The sequence below is a fragment of the Pristis pectinata genome, chromosome 6 (assembly GCF_009764475.1).
Source record: "Pristis pectinata isolate sPriPec2 chromosome 6, sPriPec2.1.pri, whole genome shotgun sequence".
Taxonomy (NCBI): Eukaryota; Metazoa; Chordata; class Chondrichthyes; order Rhinopristiformes; family Pristidae; genus Pristis; species Pristis pectinata.
The window spans coordinates 15,722,781-15,740,096 of NC_067410.1; the positions used below are offsets into that span (position 1 = coordinate 15,722,781).

Below are 17,316 nucleotides of genomic sequence, written 5' to 3' on the forward strand. Positions count from 1 at the left end.
CCAGTCTCTGTGCCACATTCCTGGTTCTGAATGCACTTCTCTAACCCCTAACAGTGTCCAAAAAGCATAGAGGTTGCTAGGGAGCAAGATTGACTCAGATTATGTTGTAATCATATTTTATCAAGATAACAGGATAAACAAATTGACCATCAAAGCAAATTAAGTACAGCAGCAATTTCCATTTATCTAGCACCATTAATAGTGTAAACACATTGACAAATAGAATTTAACATCAACTCTATATTAGGGGAGCTGACCAGAAAGTTGGTCAAAGTGTTGTATTTTTGGGAACATCTTAAAAGGAGAAATGAGAGTAGAGAGGCAAAGCAGTTTAGAAAAGGTATTGCAGAGGTTAGGGCCTTGACAAAGGGCAGGCATGATAGTGTAGCAGTTAGTGTAGCGCTTTACAGCACAAGCAACCCGGGTTCAAATCCAGCCACTGCCTGTAAGGAATTTGTACGTTCTCCCCGTGTCCACGTAGGTTTCTTCCTGGTGCTCCAGTTTCCTCCCACATTCCACAGACATACAGGTTAGGAAGTTGTGGGCATGCTATGTTGGCACCAGAAACCTGGTGACACTCACGGGCTGCCCCCAGAACACTCTACGCAAAAGGATGCATTTCACTGTGTGTTTCAATGTACATGTGACTAATAAAGACATCTTATCAATTGAAGGCAAGTCTGTTTGTACTGGACTAATTAAAGGAAAGTGTTAGTTAACAGGGAGAAAGTGAGCTTGGGACTTACACATGTTGAAAGGCATACTCCAGGATTTGGATGCCTCGATGCCTACAGAGATATTTTGATTTCTTTTACAGGCACATTCCAACCTAGAAGTTCAAAATATTTGTATTCACCAGGTAACTTAATTGTATCTTATTCAAAATAAAATCCTCCATCGTTTGTAGTTGATTTTAAAATGTTTTGTGAAAAATAACACATCTTTAATTGAGCCAAGATAAGAAGGATTACTTGTAATGGATGAACTAATTTACTTCACGTGCAACATACCATCCAACTGTTAGCTGTCTTATTCCACATAATCCCTTCAACTGTATTCCTTCTCAGTCTGTGAACTCCAATATATTTACATAAAACTTCAATAACCTGATGGTTTGGCATCTGGCTCACTCATTAGTTGGGCATGTGAGCCTGGGGTCCAGAGTGCAAGCAGGATGCACAGCCGGAGCTGGGGATCTGGAAAGCAGCCAGAGCTGGAATTAAGGTTCGGAACACCAGGGATCAGGAACATGGCTAGGTTTGCAGCTGAAATCCCGAGTGTTTGTATATTTCTTGCTCCCTTTAAACATAACTGGAAAATTTATTATACTGTTGTGTGACATGTAAAAATAGTGAAATGAAAGTGAGTTTGTGTATTACTAGCAATAACATTCAATTGTACAGAAAAGAAGTTAGTCTGGCACAATCAAAGTCCTGAGGATGTCAGATTAACTGATTTTTGCAATATTGGGTTTTGATGATACTAACAGATTTTTCCACAAAACAAATCTCTGGTCAGTAATATACAGGAAAATATGTGATTCATATTTGTACCTTGGAACTGTACAACTCATAGAGTCATACGGCACGGATACAGGCCCTTCGGCCCAACCAGTCCATGCCAGCTATGGTGCCCACCCAGCTAGATCCAATTTCCTGCGTTTGGCCCATATCCCTCTAAGCCCTGTCCCTGCATGTACCTCTCCAAGTGCTTCTTAAATGATACTCTTGTACCTGCCTCAACCACTTCCTCTAGTAGCTCATTTCATATACTCACCATCCTCTGCATGAAAAAATTGCCCCTCAAGTCCCTTATAAATCTTTCCCCTTTCACCCTAAGTCTATGCCCCCTAGTTTTGGACTTCCCTACCCTGGGGGAATATTTTGGACATAAACTTTCAAGAGAAGTCGGTGACCCTCAGAATGTTTCTCTTTTTGTTTATTGATACACATTGATACAGCAGTTTCAAATTTACTGATGGATTAATGATTGAATTCGTACAGTTGACAGTTCTTCTCCAACTGTAACAATTCTGCAGATAAACATACAGCTAAACAGCAAACTCTGGTACATTTCCTCGTTAAAGTACAGATTTGAAGTCTTGGTTACACATACAGTTCAAGTTACTTTTGAAAATGAACACGTCTAAAGGTTATATCATGTTCTAAAAATAATAATTCCATTTGGAATAAGTTAATGCAGAATTGTCATCATACTGAACAGAAATTCAGGTGAGTTTATGCAGGGTATATACAAGAACAGTGTCATTCATACTATAATCTCTTCTGTTTTTTCCATGAGTGATCTGAACAAATGAAAATATTTCTAAACAACATTTGTTCAAAGTTATATGTCAAATTTAAACAAAAATGTAGGAAATGGTTTAGTCATTTTCATCTTTGCAATGATTTCAATATAAGCCAGCTATGACTTTTTCTGTAAGTCTGCTTTTGGTCTAGAAATCTGGTAATGTTGCAAGTGTCTATGTTGACTTTACAACATAACAGTTAGGTAACTTTGACCTAATTGGCCAATGAGCCTTTGTCCCCCTTTATCTAATCCACTTAACACTCCTTGCTCCCTAACCATGATCAAGCCGTGGCCCATGGAACAGTGGTTACTGGAGCAACCATGGGGAATTATGTCTGTTTCCAGTTGTACAGTGGCTGGATAGATGGAAAGGCTCATTGATTGTTGAGCAGAACACCTTCCTGCTCCTTGATCACTGACAAAGCCAGTCCCTGGTCCCTACTCCACCTTGATTTTTTTTAGTGGAACTGGGTGGTTAAGTGGTGAGAGGCCTTCAGCTAAGTGAGACCTCAGCCTTCCCCATGGTCTTTGACTCAGGCTGAGACTCTGAAGATTGGCTGGGTATGTTGAAGTGAAGTGAAATTGGTTAACATTGTCCATATAATAATTTGCCTACAATACGAGCCAGCAAGACAGAGGTACTTTTGGAATGAGTTAAATATTTTTTAAAGATTTTAAAAATCCTTTTAGACACTTCCCCCAAAATGATTGACAGGGGTATTGGTGGGGGTGATGCTGCTCCCTCAGCCAGGAAACGTTGTAAAGCATTTCAATGAAAATAACCTGCAAAGCAAAGGAAGAGATGTCATCAGTTTGTAAGAGAGCCAATTGTATGGCTCCTTCTCTCTTCATCCAAAAGGTTTCTATGTCAATAACACAAAAAGAAGGAAACAACATCATCAGTGAGAAGGCTTGTCACATGGATCCTACTCTCTCCCCGCCCCCCCCCCTCCCCACAATGTGGCAATGAATGTCAAGTGATCCAGAGTGCATGTTGTGGCCTCAACTAAACACGGTGCACAAGCATCCCATCCCTCTACTTTGCCCTTGAACGCATCTATACTGCTCACCTCAATGCCTCCTGCTGATGGCAAGCTCCATATTATTGCCACTCTTCAGGTAATGAAGTTTCTCTTCAGTGCCCTAAAATATTTGTTAATGATTGTCATATTTTTAGCCTCTAATTTCACTCTCCCCACTTACAGGAACATTCTTTCAATGGTTCTCCTATTGCACCTTATCATAATCTTAAATAGGTTTATCAACTGAACTCTCAGCCCTTTCCACAAAAAAAGGTTGTGTCTTTCCTGCTATTAACAACATATCAGTTCTGAAATTATTCCTGTAAATAAATATTGCACCTTCCAATGACCAACGATTTTAGGTTTTCAGAATATGAAGACCAGAGCTAGCCACAGTATTCTGTTGTCTAAATAACAGTTTGAGGCAAACTTACACTGACTTCTCTGATTTTCACTTGTATGTCTAGAAATAAAACTGAGTTCTTTGTTCACTTTTTTACAGTCTTATTAGCATGCATCATCATTTTAGTGATTTATATATCTATAAATCCCATTGTCATTCCACCCTATACTGTATGAACGTTATCGGGGCACAATATTTAAACACACAATATTATGCTTATCTACACTGAAATGCATTTGGTAACTAAATGCTCATTCTTCAAGCTTATTAATGCAGGTCTTCCACTCCCAGCACCAGCAATTATTCCAGGACTCAACTGGGCATTCTCACTGAAGTCCTATTTTTCAACACCAGTCTGGTCCAAAGCAAAGAGCAGCATCTTCTGCTCTGCTGGCTGGAGCTCTCCCCTGTGCTGTGCTGGTAGACTCCTCATGGAGCATGAATCTCTGGAGACTCCCTGGCCCATCATCCTCGTGTCAGGTTGATGCTGGTGCAAACACAGTGGTTTCCAGTCAAATAAGTGGGAAATATCTGCTGCTGGAAGAAAGGCATACGGAGGTTATTAATTTATTTAATTGTTTTTTTAGCTTGTTAAACATTGAAAAGTTTAATACTTTAAATTGTTTCATAATTTTTCTTTTTAACAGGTTCCAAATATAATTGATTTTGTGAATGACAAAAATATTTAGAGTATAAGTATTTAGCGGCTCCAATAACATCGACAGCTTTGACAGCCAATGACCTTACAGGATGAACTTCATTGGCTGTTAAAGCCATTGTGCAAGTGCAGCAGCTGCCCTTGCTGGGACCCTGTACTGCACTCTGCTACAGTGGAGTGCTGGGAGCTAAGTCCCAGTATACATGCAGAAGATCTTGCCCATTAATAAAGTTGGAGAATGAAAAGCCATCACATGCCAGATCATGTCTAGATTCCACATTACTGATCCTTTAGGTTTTATGTGAAGAAAAAAAATCACTTAGGGTCCCATTGTCACTCAGTGTCCTGTTGAGGACCATACAACGCAGCAGCAACATGATTCAAAGAAGATTTTAAACAATGTAACCACTATGTGACTATTATACTTAAACTAATGCTCTAGCATCAGTTATTAATTTCAAAGGTTCAGATGATTAAAGAAAGGTACAATTTATGTTTATAATCTGAACCTTTTAATTGGGTTATTGTTTCACATTTCATAAAAATTGAGTAATATCTATTCACTTCTATGTAATTTTATGGAACATTTCATTGATCTGTTTTGTTTACTCCTAAGCAGCCTACTATCCAGTAACTAGTGGTAAGTTAGTTATGTTTCTTTCTAACCAAATGCAGTTAGCAGTGTAATTGGATAGATAGAAAATTTTATGTGACTTTTGGCATAGAAACAGGCTTTTTTTTCTGTGCCATTGGCTTGTCCAAACTACTATTGAAATTGTTAAATGGAAAGAGGAAACTTTCACTTAATCAATTTACTACACTAACATTTTCTTATTCTACATTTTCATAGTGTTAAACTTATCAACTTTATTGTTTGTTATCACGGTTAGTGCAGTTGCATCATTTGTGGGGATAAGAATTTACCTCCCATTTTTTGTTGGTTTCCTATCATCATTTAACCAAACCTGGCCAGTAAGGGAGGGAAGAGCATCCCTGAGCCTGTCAATGCCATGTTGAAATTTGCTGCCATGAGGTGTTTAAGAGGGCAGTGGAATATCTTTCCAATTCACCTATCAGAAAACATTTGGGCTCTTGTACACATCCCCTATGGCCGAAGTTGAAAATTCACCATGCAGAGGATCAAGGATATGCTCATGTCAGTCAAGGGTTCAGAAAGATTCAAACCTTTAGGCTAGAAGATGGCAAATGACCTTCAATGCGGACAAATGTAAACGTAACAAAACAAGAGCAGTCTTTGAAAGAATTTGGGAGATTTATTATTATAACATATTTTGTCAACAAGATTTACTATTTTTAACAAAAATATACAGTTTTTTAGTGTTTGTGTAAAATATGTTCTCTTTAACAATGTCAATTTGATATCTGACATCACAGAATGCAATACCTTTACTGTTTTTAAACTATAAAAAATATTATTTCCTGCAATTACTTCAGATTTGTTAACTTTATGCATTTTTTTAAAGTTGATGGAGATCCCCATTTCATTATTCTAATGCAAAAACAACATGATGCTGCCTGTTTCAACATTGCTGGGAAACCAGGTTTAGTTATGAATCTGGTCACTGATCCAATCACAGGTAACAGTATTCTGAACATCCAATAGAGTATTATGTTTAGGCAGGGCATTAAAACAAAATCCAATCATAAGTGAAATAATGAATTTTCACAATATAGGAAAGGAAAAACCTAGGTTTTTTTTACTGTCCTTCATGTCCTATGGATGTTCCAATGTGCTCCACTGTCAATTAATAACCTTTACGATAGACTCAGTGTTATTTTAGATAAATAGATTGGCCAATTTGTACTCCGCAAGGCTCCAGAGAATAATGAGATAAATTAAATTAGAGAAAATTGTTGGCCAAGATATCTGGAAAACCTAAGTGCTTTTCTTCAAAGCATGATTGAGTTTTTTACCTCCACGTATCTGTACACATGTTATTTGACTGAATGTTTTCTGTGTTATCCATGACAGTTAGACGATAGGAATGCTTATAATCATCTGCAAAAGGAAAAGAACCTTTAGCTTTGGAGAGTGAAAACAATGTAATTAGTTCTACATTCATACAATTTTCCAATCTTCTGGCACTATTATTGTAACCAAGGTTGGCCCATGACTCAGGGCTAATAGTGATTGGAAGGTCAGGGATAGAGACGATTAAAAGTGAGTTCAATACCAGGCTATAGGAGGGAGAGGGTATTTTAAGTATAGAAGGTAAGTATGGGACTTTTTCATGTGGCACTTCATTATTAAAATCTATTTAATTCAGGAGTGACCAAGAGTTGCTCCTTGGAACAATGTGGTCTTACTTCTCTGATAACATTCCAGAAGGTGTTTTGCATGGAGACTGATGTCATTTATTGTGCAAGTAATATGTCTGACACACAAGCACAACTCAGGCTGGGAAGAGCCTAGGCAAACTTCCAGGGTGACACAAAATGTCACAGAAATGTTTGTTACGGTGTTTCACTCCAAGAAAAGCAGACTTGTAATCATGCTGCACTGAAATATATAGAGTTACACAACCAAACTTCCAGGTCCATTTTCTTTTTTTCCGTGTCTTTCTAATCAGTCTCTCAGTCACCATCTACATTCATATTTCTATGTTTATCTTTTGGCTAGGCATAAGTGAAAAATAATTGCTTATCACATCTGCTACTATACATTTTTGTTTTGGTTATGGATGTATGGTTGTCCACTTTCCAAATCTTACCTTCCAATTACCCAATTTCCCACTGTGTTGACTTCTTATGTCCTTACTATTTGTTGTATCTTTCACTCCATATTTTTCCATTCTTCCTTATTGGGCTATCTTGTACAAATGCACGCTGTATTTCTGTACAGCAGTGATTATTGATAAGTGTTCCATTTTTGTATTGAGTCTTATTATTTATTGTTATTTTCTATATGTTTATAATAAAACAATAGGCATAAAAATAAATGGACAATTAATAGGAGATAAGAAAACAGAAAATAACCAGAAAGTGACGACCTACTTTGGAACGTTTGGGCTCGAAAACAGAAAAATCAACTTGAGAATATCAGTAACAACTGAAGTGATCACCATATTTTACAAGGAAGACAAGACTATTATTCCCTGGTCAGCAACAATGACCTTAACGTTTGAGAGGTATTGGCTGGACTTTAATAATAGGACCACAATATCTTTTTAATTTAGAATTATTTTCAATGGTTCTGAAAATACAACTGGTGTCCCAGATAGTCTAATGGAAGTGGGAAGTTTAAATACACTTGGTTGCTCTGCAGCATATTTCTGGTTTGATAAATTCAAGGTCATCTTTCATTGTCTTGTAATTTTGTGCTCAACTAATTTTTTGTTTAAGCTGAGTTCTATGTCTCCACCAGGGAAGGCAGTAAATCGAGACAAGAATGTTCTCACATAGAGAGAAAGGAATCTTGGGTGGTGACGAAACTCTGGCTGCACTTCAGCAACATCCTAAAAGACAGTCACAAAATTACAAATAAGGATTAACTAATCTAGGAAGTGTTCAAATAATTGGGAACACTCTCAGAATGTTATCATATATTGTGAGGAAAACTGAATACAAAAGTAGGGAGGTTATGCCTCAGTTATATAGGGCATAAGGGAAACCAGGTCTGGAGTATTGATTATACCTTTTCTTGGAGTTTTGCCTGAGTTCACTCCTGTGGTGTTCTCAAAAACATGCATGAATAAATTTTGTAATTGCAGCTCTATAAAACTCTGGTTAGACCACACTTGGAGTATTGTGTTTAGTTCTGGTCGCCTCATTATAGGAAGGATGTGGAAGCTATAGAGAGGTGCAGACGAGATTTACCAGACTGCTGCCTGAATTTCAGAGCATGTCTTATGAGGATAGGTTGAGCGAGCTAGGGATTTTCGCTTTGGAGAGAAGGAGGATGAGAGATGACTTGATAGAGGTCTACAAGATGATAAGAGGCATAGATCGAGTGGACAGTCAGAGATTTTTTTCCCAAGGCGAAAATGGCTCACACGAGGGGGCATAATTTTAAGGTGATTGGAGGAAGGTATGAGGGGGATGTAAGATGCAAGTTTTTTTTTACACAGAATGGTGGGTGTGTGGAACGCACTGCCAGCAGAGGTGGTGGAGGCAGATACATTAGGGACATTTAAGAGACTCTTAGATAGTCACATGAATGATAGAAAAATGGAGGGCTATGTGGGAGGGAAGGGTGAGATAGATCTTAGAGCAGGATAAAATGTTTGCACAACATTGTGGGCCAAAGGGCCTGTACTGTACTGTGCTGTAATGTTCTATGTTCTAAAAATGATGCTACTGCCTTCCACGAATTGAAAGCACATTAGAATGGGCCAGTGAAACAGGTTCTTGTGGAGTTTGCATGTTCTCTCTGTGACCACGTGGGTTTCCTCCAGATGCTCTGGTTTCTTCACATACAGGAGACATATAGGTTGGCAGGCTTATTGGCTACTGTAAGTTACCTCTAATGTGTAGGTGAGTGATAGAATCTGGGAGGAGTTGATGGGAATGTGGGAAGAATAAAACAAGATTAGTGTAGGTTTAGTGTAAGTGGATGGTTGACAGTCAGTGTGGACTCAGTGGGTCCAAGGACCTGTTTCTGTGATGTTTGACTCCATGGGCTGTAATTTCAATAGACTTCATTTCAGCTAAAGCCTCTGGTTACAAGATGCTTAAAAATATGTTCCTATACTTCTTAATTCTTACTAAAGCTGCTATAAAGAGTTAAGACCATTTCAGATTGATAATAACAAAGCACTTAAACAAAAATTTCCCCAGTTTCTCAATCTCGATCATGAAAGAAAGGAATCTCACTTTCACGATGGGAGATGACGCAACCTTTGTTATTGCGCTGCATCGCGTCTGGAGAAAGCATCCCCTACACAGAGACTTTCTGGGATTTTATACACTTGACAGCCACAGGCTGTCAAATACAACCCATGGATTACTTGGTATGTGGAATATTCACTTCATGAACTACATATTCATTTATATAGTGTCACAAGGTGTCCCAAAGCACTGCATTGCTAACCAAGTAGATAGCGTTGTAATATACAGAAACTGGTATCCAACACATACTGTATATAGCAAAATCTCCCAAATAAGACTGATATAAATCTGTTTTAATGATGTTGGTTGAGGTTAAATCTTAAATTAAATTCAAATTTTTTAAATTAAATTTTATTTACAGCATGGTAACAGGCCCTTCCGGCCCAACGAGTCCGCGCCGCCCATTTTAAACCCATATTAACCTACCTGTACGTCTTTGGAATGTGGGAGGAAACCGGAGCACCCGGAGGAAACCCACGCTGACACGGGGAGAACGTACAAACTCCTTACAGACAGCGACGGGAATCGAACCCCGATCGTTGGTGCTGTAATAGCATCGTGCTAACCGCTACGCTACCGTGCCGCCCGTTATTAAATGTTATTAAGGGTATTAGGAGAACTCTTCCTCACGTAATGCAATCTTTCATGTATTCTCAGCATCACATCTAGAAGACTTCACCTCTAACAGTGATACATTTTTTTCATCCTGCACTAAAAGGGACAGCCTCAGTTAAATAGGTAACTGGCAGGATTCAGGTTTAAACTGGTTTAACCTGGTTGTATGCCAGTCACAACCTGCTTGCACTGAGCCAAACTAGAACTGAAATTTGACACGATTAGTTTCCTACTACACAGTTGTCATTTCTACCCAGAATTATTTTTACTTTTGTATTGATTCAGGTCAATTTTACCATGACATTGAAGCTAAGGTGTACAACATTCACCCTGGATCAGATCCACAGAAACCAGATGCAACAATGATTGTAAAGGGTCACAAACTCACAGTAACAAGGTAAAAGCCTTAACTGTGGTTTCAAGTTTCTGTATCTTGGGATATGTTATTCAAAATTGTATTTATGGATATTTTAATTTTCTTTATTACTTACATGTACATTGTTTTTCTTGTTAGAGGGTGGCAGAAAGATTACCGACTGGATTCAAAATGGGGTGCCAATGTCTCTTGCTGGTTTGTGCACAATAACGGGAAAGGATTTATTGATGGAATTCACACAGACTACATTGTTTCCTCTTTATTTGATTCAGCAACATCATAACATCTAACCAGTTTATCAAAATAAAATGGTGAAAATGTAATTACAATTGTTATATTATTCATACATTTTCATACAGTTTATATCAAAAAATTGCAATGCATTTCATTCTAAATCCAAGTACAGAGGTTGTCATGCAAAAATGCAGTAACTAGAAATTAGTCAGCACTTGATAGGCGCACTATCCAATCAGTTCATGGCACAACCATTATGTCTTCATTCTACAGCAGCCTAACAGTATCTGCATCTGAGACACCACAGATGATTTAGCTCTTGACTCCACTTTGTAAGCCACAGGGCTGTAATGGATGCTATGCTGCCAGACCAAATGTGATGGAGCAGGTCACTGGATTGCTCAAACAATGATTCCACAGCCCTGCAGTACTCAGTAGAGCGAATATTGAGATTTGGTGGCTGTTTGCTGCACAATCTTGCTACCGTGGGGGCTTGGACCTTCCCATCATCCCTAGGTTGAGCAGCTGCTGAGTGGGAGAGGAAGTGAAAGGAGATGCAGTCTTTCAGCCAGTTTCTGTTTGAGTTGTTCATGACCGACTCCTCTGAATGAACTACCATTGAACTCAAATCCAGTCATCAGCAGGTTTCTTCATATCCTTCCAATTCAATTCCACTTGGCCAGCCACTTCAATTCCACTTCCCATTTCCCTACTGATATGTCCATCCACGGCCTCCTCTACTGCTGCTTTGAGGCCAGACACAGGTTGGAGGAGCAACACCTCATATTCCGTCTTGGTAGTCTCCAACCTGACAGCATCAACATTGATTTATCTAACTTCCTGTAACCACTCCCTCTGTTTTCCCCTTTTATTCCCCCCCCTTTGTTTTCCCTCATTCCTGTGGCTCCCTCACCCCTTCTCAATCCCCTCCCTCGCCCTCATGACCTGCCCATCACCTCCCTCTGGTTCCCCACCTCCTTCCCTTTATTCCATGGTCCACTGTCCTCTCCTATTGGATTCCTTCTTCTCTAGCCTTTTGCTTCTTCCATCTATCACCTCCCAGCTTCTTACATCATTCCCTTCCATCCCACTCACGTATCATCCCCCTCTCACCCAGACTCACCTGTCACCTGCCAGCTTGTGCTCCTCCCCCTCCCCCTACCTTTTTATCCTGGCTTCTGCCCTCTTCCCTTTCCAGTCCTGATGAAGGGTCTCGACCTGAAATGTTGACTGTTTATTTCCCTCTATAGATGCTGCCTGGTCTGCTGAGTTCCTCCAGCATTTTGTGTGTGTTGCTCTTCTTGTCCTCTCTCTTTTACTGACCAGCTCAGCATCTGCTTGTCTTAACACAACATCCAAAACTAATTAATAAATGAAAATACGCCAGATTTCACTTAAGCATTCCCCATTCTTTTGAAATTGGTCTTCCAAAAGCCTCGCCTATCTTGATGCAATGTTACCCAATCTGCAGAAGGCTCCTGACTTCCACTGGAGAACATGGCCCAGCTTTAGATTGCACCTTGTCAGCATGAGCACAGCAGCCTGCCTTGCTGATGGGCAACCACATGTGCACCAGGAAAATAATTGTGGTGGGATCATGAATCTTGTCACCCTTAGAGACAACAGGTTTATGCTCCCTAGAAAAGCTTGCCGCTCCCCTAGAAGACTCCTGGATTGCCAGTATACCCTGAAAACCCCTTTAAAACTGGTATCCAGTGCTGGATGCCAGCAGCAACCAGTGGCTCAAAACTCCACACAGTGCAGAATTGGTACCGGTTTCCTCCATGTCTGCAGGCCCTCTGGTAGGTCTGCCAATGAACCAAACATTTCATTGAGGTTGACCATTAGCCTTCACCTGTAGGTTCCTCTGTCAAAATTCTCATCCAAGTACTGTGCACCAGAACTCGTGTCGCTTCACTCTCTGTTGATTGTGTGGCAAAACCAGCAGCATGAAGACATTTAACGCAAAATAAACCAGCATAAAAGGGGTCAGGTAGTTGTCCTACAAAGGCAATTTTGTGGCCTTCACACATAAAAATTGATCAAGCTCCACATCACATGAGGAGCTAAATAGTTTCCAGGTGATATTTTAAAACGAGCTGTGGGCTAGAGGAACTATTTATACAAATAAACTACAAGAATAGAGAGTAATTAGACCACACAAATGACGTTAGTAAAACTTAAACTGTTTTCTTCTCTGAACCCCCATGAACTGAATATCCACAGGACGTACAAACCTACAGAGAAATAACAACAAATGGTCATGGCCAAATTATTGCCGGAATGAAACCCATTCAACTTCCTTTCAAAGTGTTGATAAGTACAGAATTTTTCCCAATACAACACTTGTGCATGATAAAGGTCAAAATATCAGACAGGATAACCTACCATTGAAGGGACAAGAGACTAACTCATTGACAGAGGACTGAGAAAGAAGTATTTCTCAGATGTGCAGCACACAAACAAGATTAAGATGGGACAATCAAAGTTGTGTCAATCACATTGTCATGAGTATGACTTTTGTACTATAAAATAATGAGGGTTCAGGGCAAGTCTGAGCATCTTGCAAGGAAACTGTGGACAGGATTGATTCCCTGAGCACAGGGGAACAAATTCCTTGGAATGATTACCAGCAAGTGGAGTTTGAAGTCATCCAGAGTGAATGTGGACTGTACTTGTGAGTAATATTTAACGTTAAAAGAGAACAGTGTGATGAGAGAAATTGCAGGTGATTATGTATATAGCACTGAAGGAAAAATAACTTCCAGTAAAGACTGAAGGGTCTTTAAGGTAAGTAACAGACCAACTGGAGATAGGTCTGCCTGTGTAGACCTATCAGCTATTTGTGCACCTGGGAGAATCAGGGGATGTTAAATTGTATCTTTTGCCCGTAGGAGAAGTATGACGACTTTAAGACCAACGTTTTATTTCAGGACCACCCATTATCATTGGTATTGATAGTGTGGTACGGTACATTGGTCTGTTGTAGGGCAGCATGTGTGTCTCAAATATTTCAATCACTTTCCATTGAGAAGGTGCAAAATGATGTTGGACAAATAGAGCGAAGCGAGTTGAGCCTGTGTAGATGAGTTCAGTTGTTTATTGTAGTTATGAGTCATGTTCGTACACCAATGATTATGTATAGATTGGATTGAGTCACTCAGACTGAGGGCCTGTGTTTTTGAAGGGATCATTGTATTGGGCAGTGAAGAGATCCAAGAGCTACTTATGCTTTGGTTGCACCAGTTAGGTAGTCTTGAGAGGTACCAAGAACTTTCCAATGCACAGGAACTAGCATTCTAGGACTGCAGCTCCAAAGGCATGGTTATGAAAATAGTTTGATGGTAACTAATTGGGGCAGTGAGAGAAATTACAACTTGGGACAAGTGCACAGGTAATATAGATAACTCTCGCCAATCTACCCAAAGGCTTTATTTGCAATGTGGCAGCAGTTCTAAATCTCTGAAGATCCTATTGTAGGATGACAAAAGGTACAGACTTTCAAATGTCAGCCCAGTACACAGAGTGGTGATCAGGATGCGAGATAACGTTAGAGCTGAGGGGCAAAGATGGTGAACCTTAAGACGCAACCAGAGTTTGTAATGACTCTGTTCATAGAGTCATAGAGTTATACAGCATGGAAACTGGCCTTGGGGCACAACTTGTCCATGCCAACTGAGTTGCCTAACTGAGGTTTTCCGATTTGCCTGCATTTGGCCCATATTCCTCGAAATGTTCCCTATCCATGTGCCTGTCCAGATGTCTTTTAAACATAATTGTACCTGTTTCTACCACTTCCTCTGGCAGCTTGTCCCATATAACCACCTCCCTCTGTGTGGAAAAACTTGCCTCTAGGTTTGCCTTTAAATCTTTCACCTCTAACCTTAATGCCCTCTAGTTTAAGACTCCCCCATCCTGGGGAAAAAAGCAGCCAGAAAGAGGAGGGAAGTTGGTACACATGGACACCAGCTTCCACGAATTGCCGTTCAAATTGTGGGAGGGAAGGGCTAGGTAGATGTTAGAGTAGGATAAAATGTCAGCACAACCTCGTGGGCCAAAGGGCCTGAACTGTGCTGTAATGTTCTATGTTCTATGTAAATCACCGACCTCACAGATTTGTTCATGATATCTAATAATTTTTCTAAAACAATGTATAATTGTAATCGCTGCGGTAGTTGTTAAGAATTATGAGCAATGTGCTAAGGTTTATGTGAACAGTTTGATGTTACAGATAATGCCAGAAAATTGGAGTTTGAGAAAATGTAATACTTGTATTCATAATTATAAAGGAATTATGCTGAAGCAACACTTGCAAGACATGACGTGAGACCAGATGTGTATGAATCCTACCGAGAGAAGGGATCCTCTGAAATTATCAGCGCCTGGAATGGATTTCCCGTCTATTATATCATCCGTTTCCGACTTACATTGAACTTAAAATTGACCACATTCTTTTGGAGATTCAATAGAAAAGCTCAAACCAATGGGGAGTAAGCAGTTAAAATTGACCAGGTGACTTACCTGGCTCATCAGATGCCAATACCCAAAGGTCTTCCATTTTAACTTACCTCACTGAGCACATGCCTGAGGTTCGTGGCTGGTATACCTGTTCATTCAGCTGCCATCATTACACTGAGAGTCCTTTCATGGGCAGAACCTAGTGAATCATCAGCCCCTGTTTCTAAAATAATTCAGTGGATTATTGAGTATTATATAAAGATTATTCTTTGGACCAGTCAGATTGCACAATTTCCTTGAAACATATGTGTTTGCTTTAAATGTGCTGAGTGTTTGCATTTCATAATCCATCAGGTCAACACTATCTGCTGATTTTAAGAGAAGGGTCAGTGTAACGATTGCTCATTAACCGATCTAGGAATAAAACCAGATTTCTTGCAACTTGTTTGACAAATGAGCATAGCTCAAAATGAAAACAATGCTGTCCTACCTTTTACTAATTTCTATTCCAGTATTAATATCTTCTGAATTCATTTTAACAGAATCAGATTACTATGAGGTAATGTATGAGTTATACAAAAAAATTTGTAATAATTTGTGCTAATTCATTAAATTAACATTTAAACTTCTTTCTTTAATTTATTCAGGATGATAATGTGAAAATTTGGCCAGATTTTCTGCTACAAAGAACGCTGAAGGTATAAAGCAGATAATGCATACATGTAAATCATTGTGCTTCATTTGATCACTGCTAAATGGTAACAGATAAAAGGGTTAACCACTTTTATGTCCTTCATATGCCTGAGAGTTTGCAAAACTATTCATACTGCATGACGTCCTGTTAAGTCACTATTTATAAATCATTCAACAGAAACAAATTTGTAATTGCCCTCATTATATATAATGATGGCACAATGCAATATTGTTGCTAATACAAATGAATTAAACTAAACCGTTAAACCATTAAGCTATAATACTAAAATCACTATCCAGTATCTAATATGCTATAACGATGTGTACTGCTTCAACTTGGTGTGAATTTTACCTTGCTTTCCCTCTGCTATTGTTGGTAATGAAGACCTTTGTACTAAAGGATCAATTATTACAAATTATTTACTGCAGGTTTCATGCTATGTAATTCTATTCTCAACTGCAATATTTAATACTGTATAATCCTGGTTATTGTGTACGTACATCTCAGTTTCTATGGATAGTACTTCAGCCAAATGAATGCTCCAGACTTTTTGTAGTCATGTAAAACAGACAATGTTATAACCTTAAGATACCATTTTTTATTTGCAATTAATAGGACCAATTTCCTGTTAATTTAACATCTATTAGATTGCTATAATATGTAAGTATTTTATTCATTCTAAATGGAAACTGTTAATTCACAAAATTAGATTTATCAAATGTCTGTATGCAATGTTAATTTGTTTATTATTTCACTTTAAAATATTTTTGTACCATCAACTTGTATCATGAAAGATCATATCAAAAGTTACTATTCTAACTATTTAACAAGAGAGAGGAAATAGTATTTTTTTGGAACTTAATTTAACTTCTTATGCTATTTGATTTGTCTGTATAATTTGTGTGTTGACTGTGGACATTTTATAACACTGATGTTTTCTTTTCCTTGATTGGAAACAGAAGAGAAGTACCAACAACGATGGCACCAAAGTAAGCTTGAATCTTCCTGTACTATTCAACTCAGTAATATTTCAGTTTTGCCTTAATATACACGCTGATTTTTATGAATGTAGTTAAAATGCTTCTTTCTCTGAAGAAGATTTTGATTAGGTTGGTTTTAATAATTCAATGATTTTGTAAAATATATCTCAGAGGATATCATCAATACTTTATGGCAATTTATAATAAAAAGTAATGACTGGGATTTTGCAGAGGAACGTCAGAAATTCACAGCATAACTGTAATTTTGGAAGTTTGTGAAAATCTAGAAAGCCTGAGTTTGTGGTCAGCTGTTCACCTGTGGATTATTGAATAAGCTTCAGTGCTGGTCCCCACATGGAATTCAGAGTAGGAGCAGCACTTGGGCACATTGTCCTGCAGTTATATTCTGAAATTGCCATGAAAACCAGGTTGGATTTGGCTTGGAGATAGGATCTCCATAAATTTCAGGGGAGGCAAGTGGCTATGAGAGACTAAGCTTGTCATTAGCTAATCTAGATTGTTATATATTGTTCGAGTTTGTTTAAATATACTTTAAGTACTTAAAGGTTTTTAACAGTTATCAGAAACATTCAGATCCTTGACATCTTTGACAGCTGGCTAAACAGTTTTTTTTGTGGCTGTACCCCCTTGAACACCCCCCCTCCATTCCCACTCCATTCCCATTCCCACATGATAATACCACAGCACTGAAAACTTT

At 38.8% G+C, this 17,316-nt stretch overlaps 2 protein-coding genes across 4 annotated transcripts in view; both read left to right on the forward strand.

Annotated features, from left to right (window-relative positions):
- LOC127571100 (inter-alpha-trypsin inhibitor heavy chain H3-like) overlaps positions 1–10,551 on the forward strand; it is a 45,091-nt gene extending 34,540 nt beyond the window's left edge. For 2 of the 3 annotated variants that reach the window (XM_052017162.1, XM_052017164.1), the window contains 7 exons: positions 818–859; positions 5,010–5,033; positions 5,878–5,991; positions 7,341–7,542; positions 9,191–9,363; positions 10,142–10,253; positions 10,371–10,551. In XM_052017162.1, coding sequence (XP_051873122.1) covers positions 818–859; positions 5,010–5,033; positions 5,878–5,991; positions 7,341–7,542; positions 9,191–9,363; positions 10,142–10,253; positions 10,371–10,515 — 812 coding nt within the window. In that variant the 3' untranslated portion in view covers positions 10,516–10,551. The remainder of the gene's footprint in view (positions 1–817; positions 860–5,009; positions 5,034–5,877; positions 5,992–7,340; positions 7,543–9,190; positions 9,364–10,141; positions 10,254–10,370) is intronic. The other variant, XM_052017163.1, reaches the window with a different exon arrangement.
- Positions 10,552–15,343: 4,792 nt separating this feature from the next.
- The window catches only part of LOC127571101 (inter-alpha-trypsin inhibitor heavy chain H3-like), a 37,767-nt gene continuing 35,794 nt past the window's right edge, over positions 15,344–17,316 (forward strand). The window contains exons 1-3 of the mRNA XM_052017165.1: positions 15,344–15,483; positions 15,572–15,622; positions 16,578–16,607. Of these exons, the coding sequence (XP_051873125.1) occupies positions 15,394–15,483; positions 15,572–15,622; positions 16,578–16,607 (171 nt within the window). The 5' untranslated portion in view covers positions 15,344–15,393. The remainder of the gene's footprint in view (positions 15,484–15,571; positions 15,623–16,577; positions 16,608–17,316) is intronic.